Source organism: Dipteris shenzhenensis, chromosome 26, assembly GCF_047967505.1.
Source record: "Dipteris shenzhenensis isolate YYH24624 ecotype China chromosome 26, Dip_SZ_1.0, whole genome shotgun sequence".
Taxonomy (NCBI): Eukaryota; Viridiplantae; Streptophyta; class Polypodiopsida; order Gleicheniales; family Dipteridaceae; genus Dipteris; species Dipteris shenzhenensis.
This window is the reverse complement of record NC_141621.1, coordinates 13077069-13095723: the sequence shown is the minus strand read 5'-3', so window position 1 is coordinate 13095723 and position 18655 is coordinate 13077069. Positions and strand designations below refer to the sequence as shown.

At 43.2% G+C, this 18655-nt stretch overlaps 1 protein-coding gene across 1 annotated transcript; it reads right to left on the bottom strand.

Annotated features, from left to right (window-relative positions):
* Nucleotides 1-296: 296 nt before the first annotated feature.
* LOC147884693 (pentatricopeptide repeat-containing protein At1g06140, mitochondrial-like) lies at nt 297-3353 on the bottom strand. Its single transcript, XM_087397771.1, has 2 exons — nt 3016-3353; nt 297-2930 (listed from the first exon to the last, which is right to left on the bottom strand). Exons 1-2 carry the CDS (start codon nt 3163-3165, stop codon nt 993-995), a joined length of 2088 nt encoding a protein of 695 aa, XP_087253897.1. The 5' UTR covers nt 3166-3353; the 3' UTR covers nt 297-992.
* Between the last annotated feature and the right edge of the window lie 15302 nt (nt 3354-18655).

Here is an 18655-nt window from a genome sequence, read left to right as displayed (position 1 = left end):
AGGCAGCGCTGCAGCAAAGCATGAAGGAGAAGAGGAGCAGCTGCAGGTCCTGTCCTATCTGAAGGAGTGTGGGGGCTTGTGCCTTTATAGGCCAGAACTAGCTGGTCGGCCAGCTGGTCGGTGGGCCTGCCAGCTGGTCGGCCAGTTCTGGTCGGCCAGACCAGCTGGTCTTTCTGGCCACGTGTTTGGCTGAGGTGGCTGGCCTTTTGGCTGGCCTGTGAGCTGTTAGATTGCCCCAGAAATCGGGGATTGTTAGTTGCTTAATACCGTAGTCTGACCATAATCCTCTTCAGGATCCATATCCAACAGTTCCCCCGTCATCTCTAGGCTTTTTGCAAGTGCCATCTACTTCCACTCCAGCAATCTCCGCCTTGCATTTGGCATCAGAACCCATTTCAATTCACCATTGACACTCATACACATGGCTAACCACATGCAAGATTCAGGGGGCTTTTGCACCCACGTCGAGCCACTTAAATTATTGCCTCTTTTATAAAATCCCTTGCCATAATCAGATCGCAATGACCCTTCAACTATGCAGGGGGTAAAGGCAGTGGATTATGGTGCCTCTTCAGCAATTTGGGTGGACAATAGCAGCATAGACTCACAGTTGTTGTACTTTCGTACATACAAGTGCATAGGAATAGAAGCCAACAAGACCCATAGGTCTGAGCACATGCAGGTTGCCCTTATATTCATGAAGATATAGCTTGTTTCATCTCGAGTTTTCTACTATGACATATGCTTGTCTATGAGTCATAATCATAGCTTATCATACAATACTTGTCAGAGACAATTTCCATCCCTGTAATTTGAAAGCAACTTGCATCTACTTAAAAATAAATGGCTATAGTACCTTTGATATAAGAGCAGTGGCCCTGTGATAATCATCACAAACCTGCAGCATCTTAGTGATATGTATAGCATGAACGACGATAGCCATCTTGTCATCTGTTGTGTGTAACCCATAATCCGAACTGGGCTTCCTTCATTTAAACCTCTATTTGCTTTGAGGGTGTTTCATATCCCTCACCACAAATGTATGGACCATTCCACCAAGGTCTCTCCACCAGCTCTGTCCCGACTTCTTCTGCGCTTGCGCATACATGGATCCTATAGCAGCCTGCCCACATGTCAGCATCTGCATATAAATTTGACATCAAGACACATGCCGAAGGAAGTTTTTCACCTGATCTTACCACATTCTTAAAGGCACGCCTTCCAACCTCTATATTCTTCCACTTTTGGCAAGCGGCCAACAAGGTCAACCACACAACAACATCAGGTTGGACAGGCATCTTATCCACCATCATAACTGCCTCATTCACTTGGCCTGCACGGCAGAGGAGATCAACCATGCATGTATAGTGCTCAATCGTTGGGATAATGCCATAATGGTTGCTCATAGCCTGTAAGGACCTAAGGCCTTTGTCGAGTAAACCCGCATGATTGCATACATTGAGAACACTAAGAAAAGTAAACCTGTCTGGTTCAATGCTCTCATGCCTCATTCTCTCGAACAAATGAAATACAAGTTCACTCTTTCCCTGGCGGGCATAACCTGCAATCAATGAATTCCATGTTATAACATCCCTTGTGGGCAATGCGTCAAATAACTCTTGGGCATCATCCATGCCCCCGCATTTTGCATACATGTCAATAAGACTGTTTGCCACAATTATAGTATTCTCAAGTCCAACCATGCTAATTTGAGTATGAACTTCCTTTCCAGTTTCCGAGGCTGCTGTATTGCCGCATGCTTCCAGAATGGCGACGAAGGCCAAGCTATCAGGTGACAGACCTTGCTTCTGCATTTGTGCATAAAGCATAAGAGCCATTGCAATTTCTTCTTGCTCGGCATACCCCGAAATCATGGTAGTCCACGTAAAGAGACTGCAACATGGCAACTCATCAAAGATGCACTGTGCATCCTTCATGCTCCCACATCGTATAAAATTATCCACTGAGGTATTTCCTGAGTATACATCTGACTCAAAACCACTCTGTACTAATTGGGAGTAGATAGCTTTTACTTTCTCTAGGCTTTCGACTTTCACAAATTTCCCATCAACTAGCTTCCCCTTTTCCAGTGCTGCCAGGCTACCACAAGCCTTCAAAGCACCAACAAAGGTCCGATTATCTGGTGTGAGACCCTCTTGTTGCATTCTTGCATACAAATCCAAAGCCATTGCACCTTCTCCGTGTTTACTGTACCCCAGGATCATGACATTCCAGGAAACCAAATTACGATCGGGCAACTCATCAAAGACACACTGTGCATTCTCTAGGCTCTCAAATTTCGCATACATATCCAACAAGGCGGTTCCAACAAACATATCCAACTCAAAGCCACTTATTACAACTTGCGAGTGGATGGCCCTACCTTTCTCCACGCACCCTAATTTTGCACATTTGCCAACACCTTGCTTCACCTCTTCCTCTGCAAGGACACTGCAAGCCTTTAATGTGCCAACAAAGGTCCGAGCACTCGGTTGGACACCTTCTTGGCGCATCCGTGCATACAATTCCAAAGCCAGCGTTCCTTCTTCTTGCTTGGCATACCCAAGGATCAAAATGTTCCAAGACACCACATTACGCTTCGCCATGTTATCAAATACATAACGAGCATCAACCATATTCTTACGCTTGACAAACATATGAATCAAATCGTTTGACTTTAAGAGTGGAAGCACATTTGAACGTTCCTCTGAGAGGGCATGAATGTCGTTAGCCTGATTGAGCCGAGGCAATCCCTTCTGGAGAGCATTTCGAGGTCTGTCTGAATCCCTACACGTTTGAAAGCTGTCCCCATGAATGGCCCTGGGTGCTACTGCCTCTTTATAAGCCCATTCTGGAGTCTTCCAACCGTGCACCCAAAGGGCCTCCCTGGAATCCTTCTTCTGCCGAAAATCAGGAGAGCCGAGAAGTTCCTGAAAGTTGGATAATCCGATTTGTCAGGCAATGACCGCTGCAATCAAATTTTTGAAAAATCTCCGCAGCTTGTTTGTCACTTACGTTGTTGCAAATATTCCACCATGTATCTGTGCGAGATTCTTGCCATATGTGCTTCGTATAGCGAACGGGTGGCAGAGTCGTACTTAGCTGCTGCAGTGCATCTACAAAACCGTCGTTGAAGCTCACGCCAATTGCAGAGCATTCGATCATTTTGAAGAACTTAAAAGCTTGGAATCCAATTCCTCAAAAAGACAAGATATGCAACTATAGACCAGTCTCTCTTGTCCTATCATCAGGGTCTTTACAGACCACCAATAGCGGTGCCCATCCATGGCCGATGCTCACATTTTGGGCTCAAACCGACAGCAAGGTAGGATGGAAGGAGGAGCTTATAGCTAGCTGGCAGTGTGTAATTAATGCCCTGACTGCCCCTGTAAAGACCCTCAATTGTATATGCAAATTTTTGGCCTGCCTTGTAATTTTTGGCCTTCCATATATATATATGGAGGCCTAAGTGAAGCCATGGCATTTGAGAAAGCTCATTTTTTTTAAAGGATTGGTGCCACGTGGAGCCACATCCTCTGTCTTTCTCCCTCTCTTATTGCTAATTTCTTCTAATTCTTCCCTTCAAATCCTCTCTGTCTCAGCTTTCTGCCCCCTTTTCCATGATGCACGTTCAATTCTCTTCTTTTTCAATCTAGGGCAGGCCTTATGAATGATATTCATATTGTTTATGATTGGAGAATGTGTTCAAGTGTGATTGGTGGAGAGGTTTGGTGTTAAATGGAGTGTTCATCTACGGCCCATTTTTGTCTTCATCTTTGGCAGAATTTCGTTATGCTTGCAGGAGCAGCGCCGTTCAGCTTTATTTGCTGGAGCATTAGCTTCTGCATGGAACGCCTCTAATGTGTAATCGAGACATGGATACTGTTTCGTGTCCATAATGTTTCCTGCTCATCACGGAATGCTCGTTTCCGTGCCTATAATATGGCGATGGAGTCACGTTCATACTCCTGTACTTTGTTTAGCGTGTTTTCAGTTTGTGCGATGGAAGCTGCTACTACTGACCGCATGGATACTGACTCTGGGACGTTTGTGAAAGGTTTGGAGCATTGAACTGTTCTTGGCTTCCATGGAAACGTCTTTCCTTACTTTCCTTCTTCATACGTTTTCTATTCGTTGAGACTAATGTGGGTTTGGCTTTCATTTTAGGGCTTGCAAAGGTTTGCCCTGAGGCAATTCCTCTGTCTAGGCCCGTGCCTGCTAAACAAGCTGCTGTTGGAGACAATCTGCAGGACGTTGTGAACACCAACGATGCCAACGATGCACCCAAAGGTATAACCAAAAGCCTATTTAGAGCAAGCTCTACATTCGTTCGTTTCGCTTCTTACTAGCCTCCTGCTTCTATTCGATAGACAGTTTTCATCCGTTTGTTTTTGTACTGGACTTTCCTCTCGTCTGGTGGCCGTCTCCTCTTGTTGGCCTTGCTGCTACTGCATTCTTTCCACTGGAGTTCTTCCCCCTCTCCTCTACCAAGATTCGTTGCCACCTCTGCTCTCTCTGGTCTCTACTTTCTCTGGCTTTGCTCTCTCAGGTCTCTCAGCCAATCTTCAACTGTTCGGGGGGCCTCTGCTGCATTCAATTACCGCGCTCTTTTCCCTGTACTCTCCTTTAGCTGCTACTACCCACAGACGCATTTTCACGTGAAATGCGTCGCTCTATCAGAGGTTCCACGTATTCACCTGTTCAGGTTTGCAAATGCACATTTGCAACCAATGAGGCTGGGTCAATGAAACAACACGGTGGTCTATTTAGTAGAGCCTGCGTAGATAGAGTGCAATTTTGTTCTGCGTAGATAAAGCCTCTTGCTGCATTTTCATGCTCCTCCTGCCCATGCTTGGCTTTACCCTGACTTCTACCACCACTCCTGTCCCAATGCCGAGTCCTTGGCCTTTTTCGTCGTTCACAAAGGTGTGAGGAAAGAGCCCCAGATGCCTGCTTTGTTGCTGCGTCTCCGCTTCCACGACTGCTTTGTGAATCTCTCTCTCTCTCTCTTCTCGGTAGCCTGCTTAAATTATCTTCTATTTGGCTTAGATATAGTCTCTTTTTTCGCACGAGATTTCCCAAAAGACCTCGGAACTTTCCTAAACTTTTTCTTTTCTAACGATCATTAATGGACTCATCCCTAGTATCAAACTTTTGAGTGGTCAATTAAGTTTTCTTTGAACTAAAGTAACATAATGCAATCAAAATACTTCTTATCTCAAAATTTGCTGAGTGTCCATAGTTTATGACATCTTTTGTATTTTGTTCCATTTGTTTGAAATTTACGTAGCAAATTTTTTGCAAATGGAGCATTCACTTTCGCTACTTTTTAACATTTTTCCCTTTTAAAAGTTTTGTAGTTGTTGGAGCTATGTCTGCTTGTTCATATGTTGAAAAAGTTTCCCACCTAGGCCAAGGTCAAGTCCATTGTTGGTTGGCACTCCAAGTAGAACCCACAAAGAAAATCTTCTGAAAAATTCACCAATCAAGAAAACGCCATGGCGATTGTTGAAAATTTCCTTCCAAGAATTGGCGCAAGAAGCCTATGCTTAAGGCAATAGATTTATTTTGTCTATTGTTGATTAATTCGAAGAAATGTTTTTTGATTATCTTCTTTCCTTGTTTGTATCCCAATGAAGAGGCTAATTCGCGAAAATCGGGAGTGTGTGCGCTTTAAATCCACCATAACCTCTGAAATGCAACGTAAAAGTAGTTTTAAACACCCAATACATGAAGAAAAAAAGCCGTCTACTCCAAAGACACAACTGAAGAACGTTATTATGATTGATTGACTACAGGTTAGATTGGAATTGGATCTTCTTATGTTTTGTTTTAGCAATATTGTTATTCACAAGTTATTATCGCTTGAATTGTAGGTTTTTTAAGTTTTCTAAATAATGAATATCTTGTTGGTGGAATTTTACTAAATAAAAAATCAAGAGCATGCTCTACTTTATAATTGTTTTAATTAAATTTTAAATAATATATAAGATAATTTTCAAGGCATAAGCAATGTGGATAATTGTTGTTACGAGAATTAATAATTAAAATTTTAGAATAAAAGCAATAGTAGAAGAGAAAAATGTGTTGCAATATTAATATAGTTATCATTGTAAGGGTTTCTGTATATTCTTACTTCATTAATTAATTTCATTCTTTTTGAACATTTTTCATTTGCAGCAAGCAAACAACTGATTTGCAAGGAAGAAAATGATGAAGTGAAGTCTCACAATGTGCCCATCCATGCCAAGCATTTGCATGCATCACTCCATAAAGTCCCATCCATAGCAAAAGTAATCATTCCCTCCAAAGTAGTGACATTGATCATTCCTTCCACCTACATTCACCAATTTGTTAGTTTCTTGCAAATTGGGGAATATTATAGAGTTGAAGGAGCTAGTGCGGTGATAACAGAGCCAACAGAAGGTGAAACTTTAAAATTCTCTCTATTTGTTGATGCAACTACATGTATCATTAGAGGAGAATCTTTTGAAGGGAATCTTCGTTTGTTGCCTGACCATTTACTTTGCACATACGTGCGTTGGGCTTCCGAGATGGTGAACTTTGGTACGTTAAGCATATCAAATGTCATGGGAACTATTGCAATCGTAGTCATCAAAGTGGCAAACGAGGAGGGAATGGCAGACCAAATTGTTGTCGTAGATTGGACCACGAGATGAAGATAGAGCTGCAATAAGTTTTACCTATTATTGCTTCTTTTAGTTTACTTCTTGGAAATGTGGTGCACTTTGCTTACACAAACATCGCATTTCTTTTGTAGCTTTCATTTGTCATGAAAGGAAACCCATGTTGACTCATCTAGTCCAAGAACTTAATGATGAAGGTGTGGTTATGTACATCTTAAAGAATGTTTCACACTTGAAAGTAGAGAATACAATCTGTCTTTGACTTCATGATTTTGGCAAACGTGCCTGATGGTCCAATCAAGGATGACTTGAAATTGGCTTTCACAAGCCAAGTTTCACGTTTGGGCTTCAGAACAAAGATATCTACTTTCCTTGCCATTTTTTATTTTCTCAAGGTGACGCAAATTCTTACATAAAATTTTTTCAGAATTGCAGGTATTTGGAATTTTGTACTTCATGAATGTGAATGTTGATCTCGTTGAGCACTGTTCAAGTCACCAATTTGATAGGAGATATCGTCCAGTGCAACGGCGAACAAGTCCCAGTACACATCAGAGATCCATATGTGGACATAATGTTATCTTTAGATGTGCCTTTCCTTCAAATGTATGAAGACAATCTCATGATGGCTCGTAGTAAGATTAAGACCTGCAAGCCTAGTGGAAGCTTCATAATTAATAGCTTTGGATTTGTAATCGCATTTGAACCTAATGCATAAGTCACTACCTTTTGATGCGAAAATAGTTTCTTACCAATTTTACATCTCTCATGTTTAATTGTTCTTTACACACTTGTTAAATCATGTAGTTGTTCATTTGTGCTTGATAGATAACACTATGGATATAGAAGAGCTTCTACAAAAGAATCACTTGGCGAGAAACTGCAATTTCATTGATCTTAATCCTGTTAACACAAATGTCCTCTTGTGCGTGCTACAATTCTTCCCAACACTAACCTCTGAGCAATTGTTAACTACATTATTTGAGAATATTGTTTGTACTTGTAGAACTAATCCCAACCCATGGCATGTCTTTACAACAATATCAAAAGAATCAATGTTTACAACTGACATAGTACAAAAATTACTTGAAAATTCTTCAACATCACCTACATTGATTGTTGAGATTCTTGAAAGATTTAATTTGATCTTTAGGATATCCTTAATTTTTTTAAACTACAAATGGAATCAAACTTAAAAAGAATGTAACAATAGGTTCAAGTAAAAAAAAGACTATAAATAGTGTGCTATTGGACCAATCAAACCCTATAATTACAATCACTCCATTGATACAACTACATGACAAGTGTGCTTACAAAATTTGGAGTAAAGAACACAAAACTCTACTACAACAACTAGTATTGTAAAACCCAAGTGTATCAGCAAAAGACATAGCTACTTTTTTTCTCCATCATTCTTTGAACATTAATTATAGAATACAAGCCATTCTCAATAAAATGTATAAAATGAGAAAAATAATGCTTGCACCTTCTAATATGATGGACATGAGTAACATACCAGAAAAATTCAACTCTTGCAACTTCTTATGCACACAAAAGGAAAAGAGATGGTAATGTACATCAACACCAATATATGAAAAAAATTATTGACACTCCTTCTTTCCCATGTGTTTGTTGTGGTTCATTAAATTCCTCTTGAAGTTGAAGATGCTAAGAGAGCATATGGCAATGTTCTTGCAAGCCAATGGGATAAATGTTTCTACAACCCTCTCTACGTAAAATTTCTTATGCTCTCTTTGCTACAAAGACATTAAAAAGAACAAACTACCTTTGTTATGCAAGGAGAACCTACAAATGGTGGTGAAAAAGAAAACACACACAAATATACTAAACGAGATTGAGGTGCGATTGGTCTCCATCAAAATACCATTTGCACAAATTCGAGAGTTACATATGAAGGACAATTTGGTCTTCATGGTAGTGTTGTGAATGTCTTCACCAATGTTGATAGAGCTCAAACTGTGCTACCACGATTCATGGGACAAAATGGCACAGTTGTTGTTGCAATTAAATGCAAGATGTTGTACAAAAACAACTACATGAGTGGTGTAGTACATCCAACTTTGACAATGCTTGCTCTAAAAGAATTACTTGATACTCCTTTACACCAACAAAACAACGTCAAAATAAATCCAATTTGGGAAAATCATATAAAGAACATTCAACAAGAAGAACAAACACATCAAAGCAATGTGTTTGACTACAATGAAATACAAGAAGAAGATTTTGTGACCGAGACTTTGGTGCATGGAATATATGCAAGCCAACAAGTTGTGGACTATGAAGATCAAACAATTGCAGTTGCTCCATTTGAAGGATTTTCTCCTTTAAGCATTTTCAAGGACAAGTTTTGCGAAGAATTGGCAAATCCTAAACTTTTTTTCGGTGAACAACGTACCTATATAATTCCTGAACGAACTTCATACCAAGACATTGTAGCTTGGGAGCTTATAGATGTCGACCGTCATTTCACTCTATCAATAGACAACTTGTTCTTCAAAACTATGAAAATTTTGGTGTGCCAAGTACTTTCCTCCTCTTGGGTGCACGCAAAAAGCACAAAAAATGGGAAGAACTTTGCAAGTAAAAGATGATCTCCTAGATACGAATGTTGAAAAACTTTTGCAATCAAACATATGTTTTTGAGACTCCACCCACTTGAGAACCTCTATTGACTATAAGCACCATCTAAAGAAGAACCTATTTGCAATGTTATGACAACTAGGTGCTCCGTGTTTCTTCATAACATTATCTGCAATAGAAAAACTTTGGCAACTTGGATTGTCTTGCAAAACTAAAACCATCTCAACTCTCCAACATTTCCAACCCAAACCTTGAAGCAAGAAATATGATTCGATCGGAGCCAGTGACATCAGCACAATACTATGTGAATAGATTCCAAGCATTGAAAACTTTACTAAAGAAGGATGATACTATTCTTGGGAAAGTTGTTGACTTCTTCTTCATCACTGAATTTCAAAATCGAGGAAGCCAACATGACCATGGATTGCTATGGGTTAAAGATGCACCTACTTTTGGAATATCATCGAACAATGCGATAGAAGCCTTTGTTAACACATACATCTCCACAGACATTTCCAAATTCCCCCTTCAAAAACAAGAAGTGCAAACACACAAACATCGAAAAACATGCTTCAAGACGGTTTGTATTTCCACGCCCTCCAATGAAAGCCAGTCAAATTTTGCTCCCATTACCAAACAATTTCGATAAGAACATCCCGAGAAAGAAAATGAAAGAAATAAACTCATTTCTTCTAGAAGAAATGCATTACCTATATCCGAAGAACAATACATTCTTGCGATACGATCCTCTATTTCACAAGCCACATTACTTTTGAAAAGATCGCCAGAATATATTTACACTAACAATTTCAATCAGACTTTGTCCAAGCTATGGGGTGCAAACACAGATGTACAATTCATTCTAAATCCACTCGAAGTAGCAGCATATTGCACATCATACATTACCAAAATAGACAAGGAAACCACGCAAGCAGTAAAAGTTGCCCTCACACAAAGCATTGCTACAAAAGAGGCACCAAATGTGCACATTAGAAAAGTGGGAAATGCTATCCTTAACACGCAACATATTAGCTCACAACAAGGAGTGTACTTATCTTTATCCTTGCAAATATCATCCACAAGGCAATTTCAATACATTAACACCAACCCTCCTGAGAAACGCACGTATTTGCTTAAACACAAAGAACAACTTCAACACCTACATCCAGAAAGTACTAACATTTTCTTTGATGAAATCATGGAAAAGTACTTGAAGTGACCAAGCAATATCAACAACATTTGCTTGGCAACATTTGCAGGTAAATTCACAACATCTCCATCAACCACCAAGAAAATGAAAAAAACAAAAATTATCCGATTCAATAACTATAGTGAGGCAAATGATCCTGAAAACTACTACAGAGAACTATGCATTCTATTTTCCCATTTCACACAATAGAGCTTCAACTTGAACAAAACATTCACACATGGCATGACATGTACAACATCAACAAGAATGTCATAGAATCCAGCAGAAGCAAGTTTAACAAGCTCATTCCAAAATTCTCCACCACATTAAGTAATTCCTCCATCTTGTCAACTTTGTCCAATGAAACAACATTAAAAAACGTGGATTAGTACGACATTGGCCTCGATATCAAAAATCATCTAAAAGCATCTAGAAGTAAAAAGAGAACATTATTGTCACACAAAACGATACCTAACAATGATTACTACAAAACATTACGAAAGCTAAATAACGAGCAACGTTTAATCCTACAAGACGTGATGCTAAAAAAAAGAACACAACCAACCATTCCAATCCACTTGTTCCTAACATAGGAAAAACGTTTGTACTACTACTCATAGTCCAAGAACTTCTTCGATAATACTCACACAAGCAAATAGACAACGTGGACCTCCCAAAAGTCCTGCTCCTAGCATACATTGGGAAAGCAGCATATAACATAGGATGCACAACAATACATTTCACTCTCCATTTACCACTCATGACGTCACATTACACAAGTCTTTTGGCCAAAAAATTGCAAGAGCTTTCATAGTTATATAAAGACCCTGAACTCATTTTTGACGAGATCTCTCTCATTGCACATAGCACGCTCATTGCACAGCTGACATGTGCCTGCATGAAATAAAACACAACCACCTACAGCCATTCGGAGGTGTTGACGTCATACTATGTGGTGATTTATGCCAAGCTAGCGCTACAAAAGTCTCATGGATATTCATGGAACATTCATCTAACTCATCAACAATGTCATCATTTTGGAAAGACAATGTTCTCTTATGTGAACTAATGACACCAATGCGCTAATCAAAGAACACATACATAGAGTTGGTAAATAGAATCAGAATAGGAGAGCAAATAGAGGAAGACATTGCGTATCCTTTTTTTTTATATATAGAGAAAAGGAACTTCTATTAATGCTTAAAATCCAACCATACAAATTGGCAAACCGAAAAGGTGCCAATCATGGCCAAAAACAGAAACGGGTTGAAAGAAAACCCGCCTGTTGCTAGAGATCCCAGCTCAGTGCCTAGGGATTCTCTGTAGTAGGGGCTAACAACCACAGTGGTGGACTATACAGCCAGTGAATCCCTCGCAGTGTGAGATCATAAAATACACCTACAGGCCAAGCCTTGCAGAAACATGCCTGCCTATTGTTGGTAGCTCGAGAACCTAGAACGTCGTGCTCCCAAATGGATCGCAATGTATAAATGATATCCTACCAAATGGCAACCAGTGTAGCCATCAGAGGAACATGGTGCTGGCCCATGACCCAGCTGCAACAGGCCACCCAGATGTTCTAGGCCGTGATGCTGACCACCGTCTCCCATCCTCTCTCGACTCAGGGGAATGGTGAGAAGGAAGGGGATTAACCAAGTGAAGCTCAATGCTCTGAATGCTCTGACCCTGTATCTGGTAAGATGGCGAGATCATGTCTATGGAGAAGGCATGGCCCCCCTCTCTAAGCCAAGCTACCATACCCCACATGAAATCTCTATGCGTGCTCTGAAGTCGTGCCACAATCCGAAGCGCGCTCCGAGCTAGATCCTCTGAGCTGCTGGGGGCAGCTCCATAAGCAGTGAGGAATAGCCTCCATATCTTTGACTATACATCTATGCCAGTTGCCATCCACCCACATCCACTCAAGCCATAGGCCCACTAGGAGACCACCATGTGCGACCATCCACAAGAAATGGGATATCTTTCGTGGATGCAAGCTAGACCATAGGCAGGCCCAAAATCTGGATCTAACCTCCTCGAGCACCTACTGCACACTCCAGTGTCTCTCTTGCGAAGAGCTCTAGGCCATTCCGTCCATCTGGATGCGACGTCCTATCCACGTGGTGTACGAGAAGAAAGGCACCTCTTCCACTCTCTTTGAGAGACTTGCTTTGACTAGCCATAACCATTCTCTGGGGTCCCACTGTATCCCGCTAAGAGGGCATCCCTCCCATAACCATAGTCTCCAGCAAGGGGCATCTAGGTCTGTGATACAAGAAGGGTCGATCGACCACTCCTTGCCCAAACATCCCCCTACTCTGACCCTCTGCCAACCCACCTGGCCTAACACCCCATCCATCTCCTGATCCCCTGTGATCTAGGCTGTAGTTGTCCGCCCGGTCCCACATCATAGAATCCTGTGCTCGTATTAGATATCAATGCTCCACTCTCGTATAACTACACGGGAACCAACTAACTCTACTTGTAAGCCCCCCCATATGAGAAGAAGGCATTTGAGAAGCTAGGTTATCCGGTAGGTCCTGGTTTGGACACCAGATGGGGGCCATGTGTGGCCTGATGGCTGGACGGCTGGACACTTCAGATGGGGGCCATGTGTGGCCTGATGGCTGGACGGCTTCAGATAGAGTTGGCACACAGCCAACTAGGCTACATGCAAGTGCAGGAAGGCATCCCATGACTGACCGTATTGAGGGTAGATGGAGCATTTCTTGGGGCAACCCACTCTCGAGTTGCGGGGCCTGTTTGGAGCCCCAGATGTGATCCCGGATGGCTCTGGGCCAAATGGATACCGTAGATTAGTTGCTCTATTCTACATCATGGTTCTAACATGTGGTCATTGGCCTATTTCAAGGCTGACCTCCAGTCGGCCGTTTTGGGCTGACTAGGTTGGTCTCCCAATTGGGTCTAACCGACTATGACTGGTGGCTATATAAGAGCAAGCCCGTGAAGCCCATCATCATCACTGGCTACAGCAACCCTGATTCCTTAGCATCCAGCCTCCGTCCTCTACTATTTCCAGCACACCATCGAAGCTTCTCACACAGGAGCGCATGGTTGGGAGGCAGTGCCATCTATTGTATCAGTTTTACAGTAATCAAATGTTTGATTCTCCATACTATCTGCTTTTCTCTCTTGCATACGAGATCCTATTATCTGTTGAGCATAGACCTTGTATTGTTTTCTTTCATGGTATCAGAGCTTGGGCTCTAGCAAGAAGATTTGGTAGTGTGTTTCTATTTGCGAACAGATTGTGACAGATGGCCCAGCCTGCAAGACTGCGAATCCCACCATTCGGCGAAAGCGAAAAGTTGGACGGCACTAACTATCCACTCTGGAAGTTCAACATGAAGACCATCCTAAGTGCATACAAGCTTTGGGATACTGCTACTGAGGTGGACATGAAGCCGGTTGTGAGACCGAATCCAACCAATGCAAGACAATAGGTAGTACCAACTGCGTGAGATTCTCGCGTGGACAAGAAGAAATGCAGATGCACTGTGTTCTATTGTTTGCAGTGTAAGTGATTCTGTCATGGTGTTAATTCAACATGTCACCACAGCAGAGGAGACATGGATGGTCTTGAAAAATCAGTACAAGACCACGAATCAGACAGGATTCAAAATCTCGAAACTTAACTCGCGAATGAGAAATTGTCCGAGTGTGAAATGGCAGAGAAGTTCATCACCAGGGTGAAGAATCTGCACGACCAAATGACTGCGATTGGCATCACCATCACTAGCGAGAATCTCGATTGGCATCACCATCACCAGCGAGAATCTAGCACGAAGGTGCATACGGATTCTCCCACCAAAGTACGATGGTCTTGTTATGACGCTGAATACGCAGAATAGAAATCCGCCCCTCAACTTTGAGGATTTTAGTGCAATGCTTCTGGAGGAGGAGATGCATCAAAAGATGAGTACTGGAGAAGATTCGACTTTCTCGGCTAGATCAAAGAAAGGTAAGGGTAAGGACTCTGGTAACCCATCTTCTTCTGATGATAAAAAGAGAAAGAAGAAGATCAAGTGCTTCTATTGCAACAAGGCAGGGCACAAGCAGAATGAGTGCCGGAAGAAGATTGCAGATGAGAAGAACGGAGTAAAGAAAGAGTCCAACAATAGTGTGCAGGCAGTACTAGTAGAGCTGTTCGTAGCAATTGAGGAGATTTGCATGGAGGCAGTTCATGTACCTGTGGATGAACCTTGGATTATTAACAGTGGTGCATCGTGCCACATGACCAGTCGGAACACCAAGTGGGTGTACAAGACCAAGTACAAGTCTGACGGCATGTTGGATAAGTACAAGGCTCGGCTCGTGGCAAAAGGATTGGCACAAGTACATGGTTTTGATTATCAGGATACTTTTGCTCCCACAACTCGACTAACCACAATTCGTAGTGTTTTGGCTTTAGTAGCACATGAAAGTTGGCCTGTGTTTCAGATGGATGTAAAATCTGTGTTTCAGATGGATGTAAAATCTACCTTTCTGAATGGAGATCTCAAGGAGGAGGTATACGTGGAACAACCACCAGGTTTTGTGATCCTCAGTTCAGAAGGTAAAGTCTATAAACTGAAGAAGGCACTTTATGGGCTCAAATAGGCCCCACGAGCATGGTACCAATAGATTGATGCCTACTTTTTGCAAAACGGGTTCAGGAGGAGCCCAACTGATGCAAATTTGTATATCTACAAAGAAGGAGGCAGGTGTATGATCGTGGTCCTTTATGTGGACGACCTTGTCATAACATGGAACCATGAAGAAAAGATCTCGTAGACAAAGTAGTTGCTAGGAAGAGAGTTTGAAATGATAGACCTTGGACTGATGCATTTCTGTTTGGGGATTGAAGTTTGGCAAGAGCCAAAACAGATCATCTCACAGCTAAAGTATGCTGGAGAGATTCCTGAAGGCATTTGGCATGGCTAAGAGCAAGATAGTTGGGACCCCTATGGAGGTTGACGTGAAGCTCTCAAATGAGGATTCATCACCACTAGTGGATGCAGCGAAGTACAGAAGGCTTGTGGACAGTTTGATTTACTTGTGCAACACACGACCGGATATCAGCTTTGCGACTGGTGTACGAAGCAAGTTTTCCAATAAGCCCCGAGAGAACCATTGGAGGGCAGGGATGCGGGTTCTGAAATACATCAAAGGCACACTTGATTATGGCATCACCTATACCAAGGGCAACATCTTGACCGGATTCTGTGACTCGAATTGGGCAGGAGATGTGGACAGCAGGAGATTAGTGATAGGTTACTGTTTCTCACTTAGATCTGGAGCTATGTCATGGGTCAGCAAGAAGCAACCTACAATTGCTCTTTCTTCTACCGAGGCTAAGTACAAATCAGCTTCTTGTGAGGCAGTGTGGTTGAGGAGCATTTTAGGGGACATGGGTGCAGTGCAGAACAAGCCTACGTAGTTATCATGTGACAATCAGAGTTGCATGGCAATTGCACAAAACACATTGAGATTCAATATCACTTTGTATGTGAGCTCATCATGGATGGAGAGGTTGACTTGGTGTACTGTCCGACTATAGAGAATGCTATGGACATCTTCACGAAGGCTCTTGGAAGAGACTTGCTGGAGAGGCATCTTCATCGACTTGGCATTGGGCCGAAAAAGTAAGTTCACTTGAGGGGGGGTGTTAGATATCAATGCTCCACTCTCGTGTAACTATGCGAGACCCAACTAACTCTACTTGTAAGCCCCCCCATATGAGGAGAAGGCATTTGAGTAGCTAGGTTATCCGGTAGGTCCTAGTTTGGACGCCGGATGGGGGCCATGTGTGGCTTGATGACTGGATGGCTTCAGATAGAGTTGGCACACTGCCAACTAGGCTACATGCAAGTGTGAGAAGGCATCCCATGACTGACCACACTGAGGGTAGATGGAGCATTTCCTGAGGCAGCCCACTCTCAGGTTGCAAGGCCCGTTTGGAGCCCTAGATGATCCCGGATGGCTTTGGGCCGAACAAAGATAAGTTGCTCTTCTGCGTCATGGAGACCGTAGATAAGTTGCTATTCTGTGACATGGTTCTAACGTGTGATCGGTGGCCTATTTCAGGGCCGGACCTCCAGTCGGTCGTTTTGGGCCGACTGGGTCAGTCTCCCAATTGGGTCTAATCGACTACGACTGGTGACTCTATAAGAGCAAGCCCGTGAAGCCCATCATCATCGCTGGCTACAGCAACCGTGATTCCTTAGCATCTAGCCTCCGTCCTCTACTGTTTCTAGCATGCCATCAAAGCTTCTCACACAAGAGCGCATGGCTGGGAGGCAGTGCCATCTATTGTATCAGTTTTACAGTAATCAAATGTTTGATTCTCCATACTATCTGCTTTTCTCTCTTGTATACGAGATCTTGTTATCTGTTGAGCACAGACATTGTATTGTTTTCTTTCAAGCTGGTGGCTACGGGCACAGCTGAATCCTCAAAGGTACACTGGTCCTAGAGAACTGTCCTAGCCAATGTGCCGCAGTGAAAACCTGCAGTCCCTCCCTCCGAGAGTCTAGAATAGCTGCCTCTATCTCCACCATCCTCTGGTCAGCCCCTCTCAGATGAGAAAGGACCTCCAATCATCCCTCTGCCTTTGCTGGGAGTCTAGACCATGTCCGCAGGGAGTGAGCCAGGCCGCTGTCCCACTATGCCTAGCTAATGTGTAGCTGCTACCATCAAACCATCTTGGTCTCTGACCTCCGTGTGCCAGATAAGCAGTTAGCATGCGAATTCCTCCGTGTACCGAGGGCTAACTCGGATGAGACCTCCTGAGATCTACTGCCAGACCCTCAAGAGACTCCTCATCAAGGGTGAGCCCTTTCCCATGAGAGGGACCTCCAAAAAGATCCACCTATGGGATGGCTGCCACCATTGACCACCTGTGCGGGGGTTGTTCCTCAAGAGACCGCACTGCAGGAGAAGTTTCCAGGGCTCCATGCCTAGAGTGAGACCCATGACTATCAACTTGCCCAACAGGGCTTTGCTTTGCATCTCTGGATCTATAATACCCAGGCTTCCCTGTGTCTATGTTACTATCACTGTCTGCCATGCAACTCTAGCTCTAGTGTTGCGAGTGCCATCTAGTCTTGCCCAAAGGAAGTTGCGCACCAAGCATCTCAACTGTCCCATACAACCCCTGTGAAAACACCAGCAAGAGGCTATATACCAGGTTGTGTCCAACGGGACCTGGTTAGCCACCAAGGCCCTACCTTCCAAAGAGAGTTAGGCTGAGCTCCCTTCAAAGAAGCTTGCGCCTCATGCTCTCAAGAACTGGGGCTATCTGCTACTCTGCGGAGATGTCAATGCCCACATGGCATCCCAAGTACCTCGCCGACCTTCCAAAGGCCCTACGTTCCAAAGAGAGTTAGGCTGAGCTCCAGTAAAGAAGCTTGCAACTCACGCTATCAAGGACCAGGGCTATCTGCTGCTACGCGGAGATGTCAATGCCCACATGGCATCCCAAGTACCTTGCCGACTGGTGACTCAGGATCCACCTAAAGCCTACCAATGCGCCCCACCGAAGAATCTCCTAGGACTCCTCAGTTACTGAAAGAAAACCGATTGATTTTCCCCAATTGATCCTTGCCCTTGAGGTGGTGCAATAAACCTCAAGAGCCCCCTTGACCACATCCAGGCTCTCCTCTGAACCCTCCACATACAAGGCTGTATAATCTGTGAGCTCCGAGTCCAAAAGCTCCTCCTCCTGTCTAATCAGTAGCCTCATCCCTCTGAGGCCAACCATCTGCGACCTCAAGAAATAGCCCAACACCTCCACGACAAAGAGGAAGAGGAAGGGAGCTAGTGGGCAGCTTTGTCTCATAGAGCAGGTGAGTGGGAAGACCTCCCCATCAGTGAACCCACCAATTAACATCTAATTGGAACTCCATGCATACAAGGCGGAGACCCCTCTGATCCACCTATCTGAGAAGCCTAATCTCTACATCGTGCCCTCCAAGAAGGACTACTCTACCTGATCATAGGCCTTCTCAAAATCTAGCAGTAGGATCGCAAGGGGCTGCACCTCCTCCCTGGTCCAATCCAGTGCCTCCCAAAAGGTGAAGATGTTGTCGAGGATGCTACGCTCTTGGGAAAAACCTGTCTGCATGTCATGGATGATGTTGACTAGATGGGGTCATACCACAAACTCAAGACCTTGGCTAAGATCTTATATGTGGTGTCTAGCAGAGTGATCGGTCTC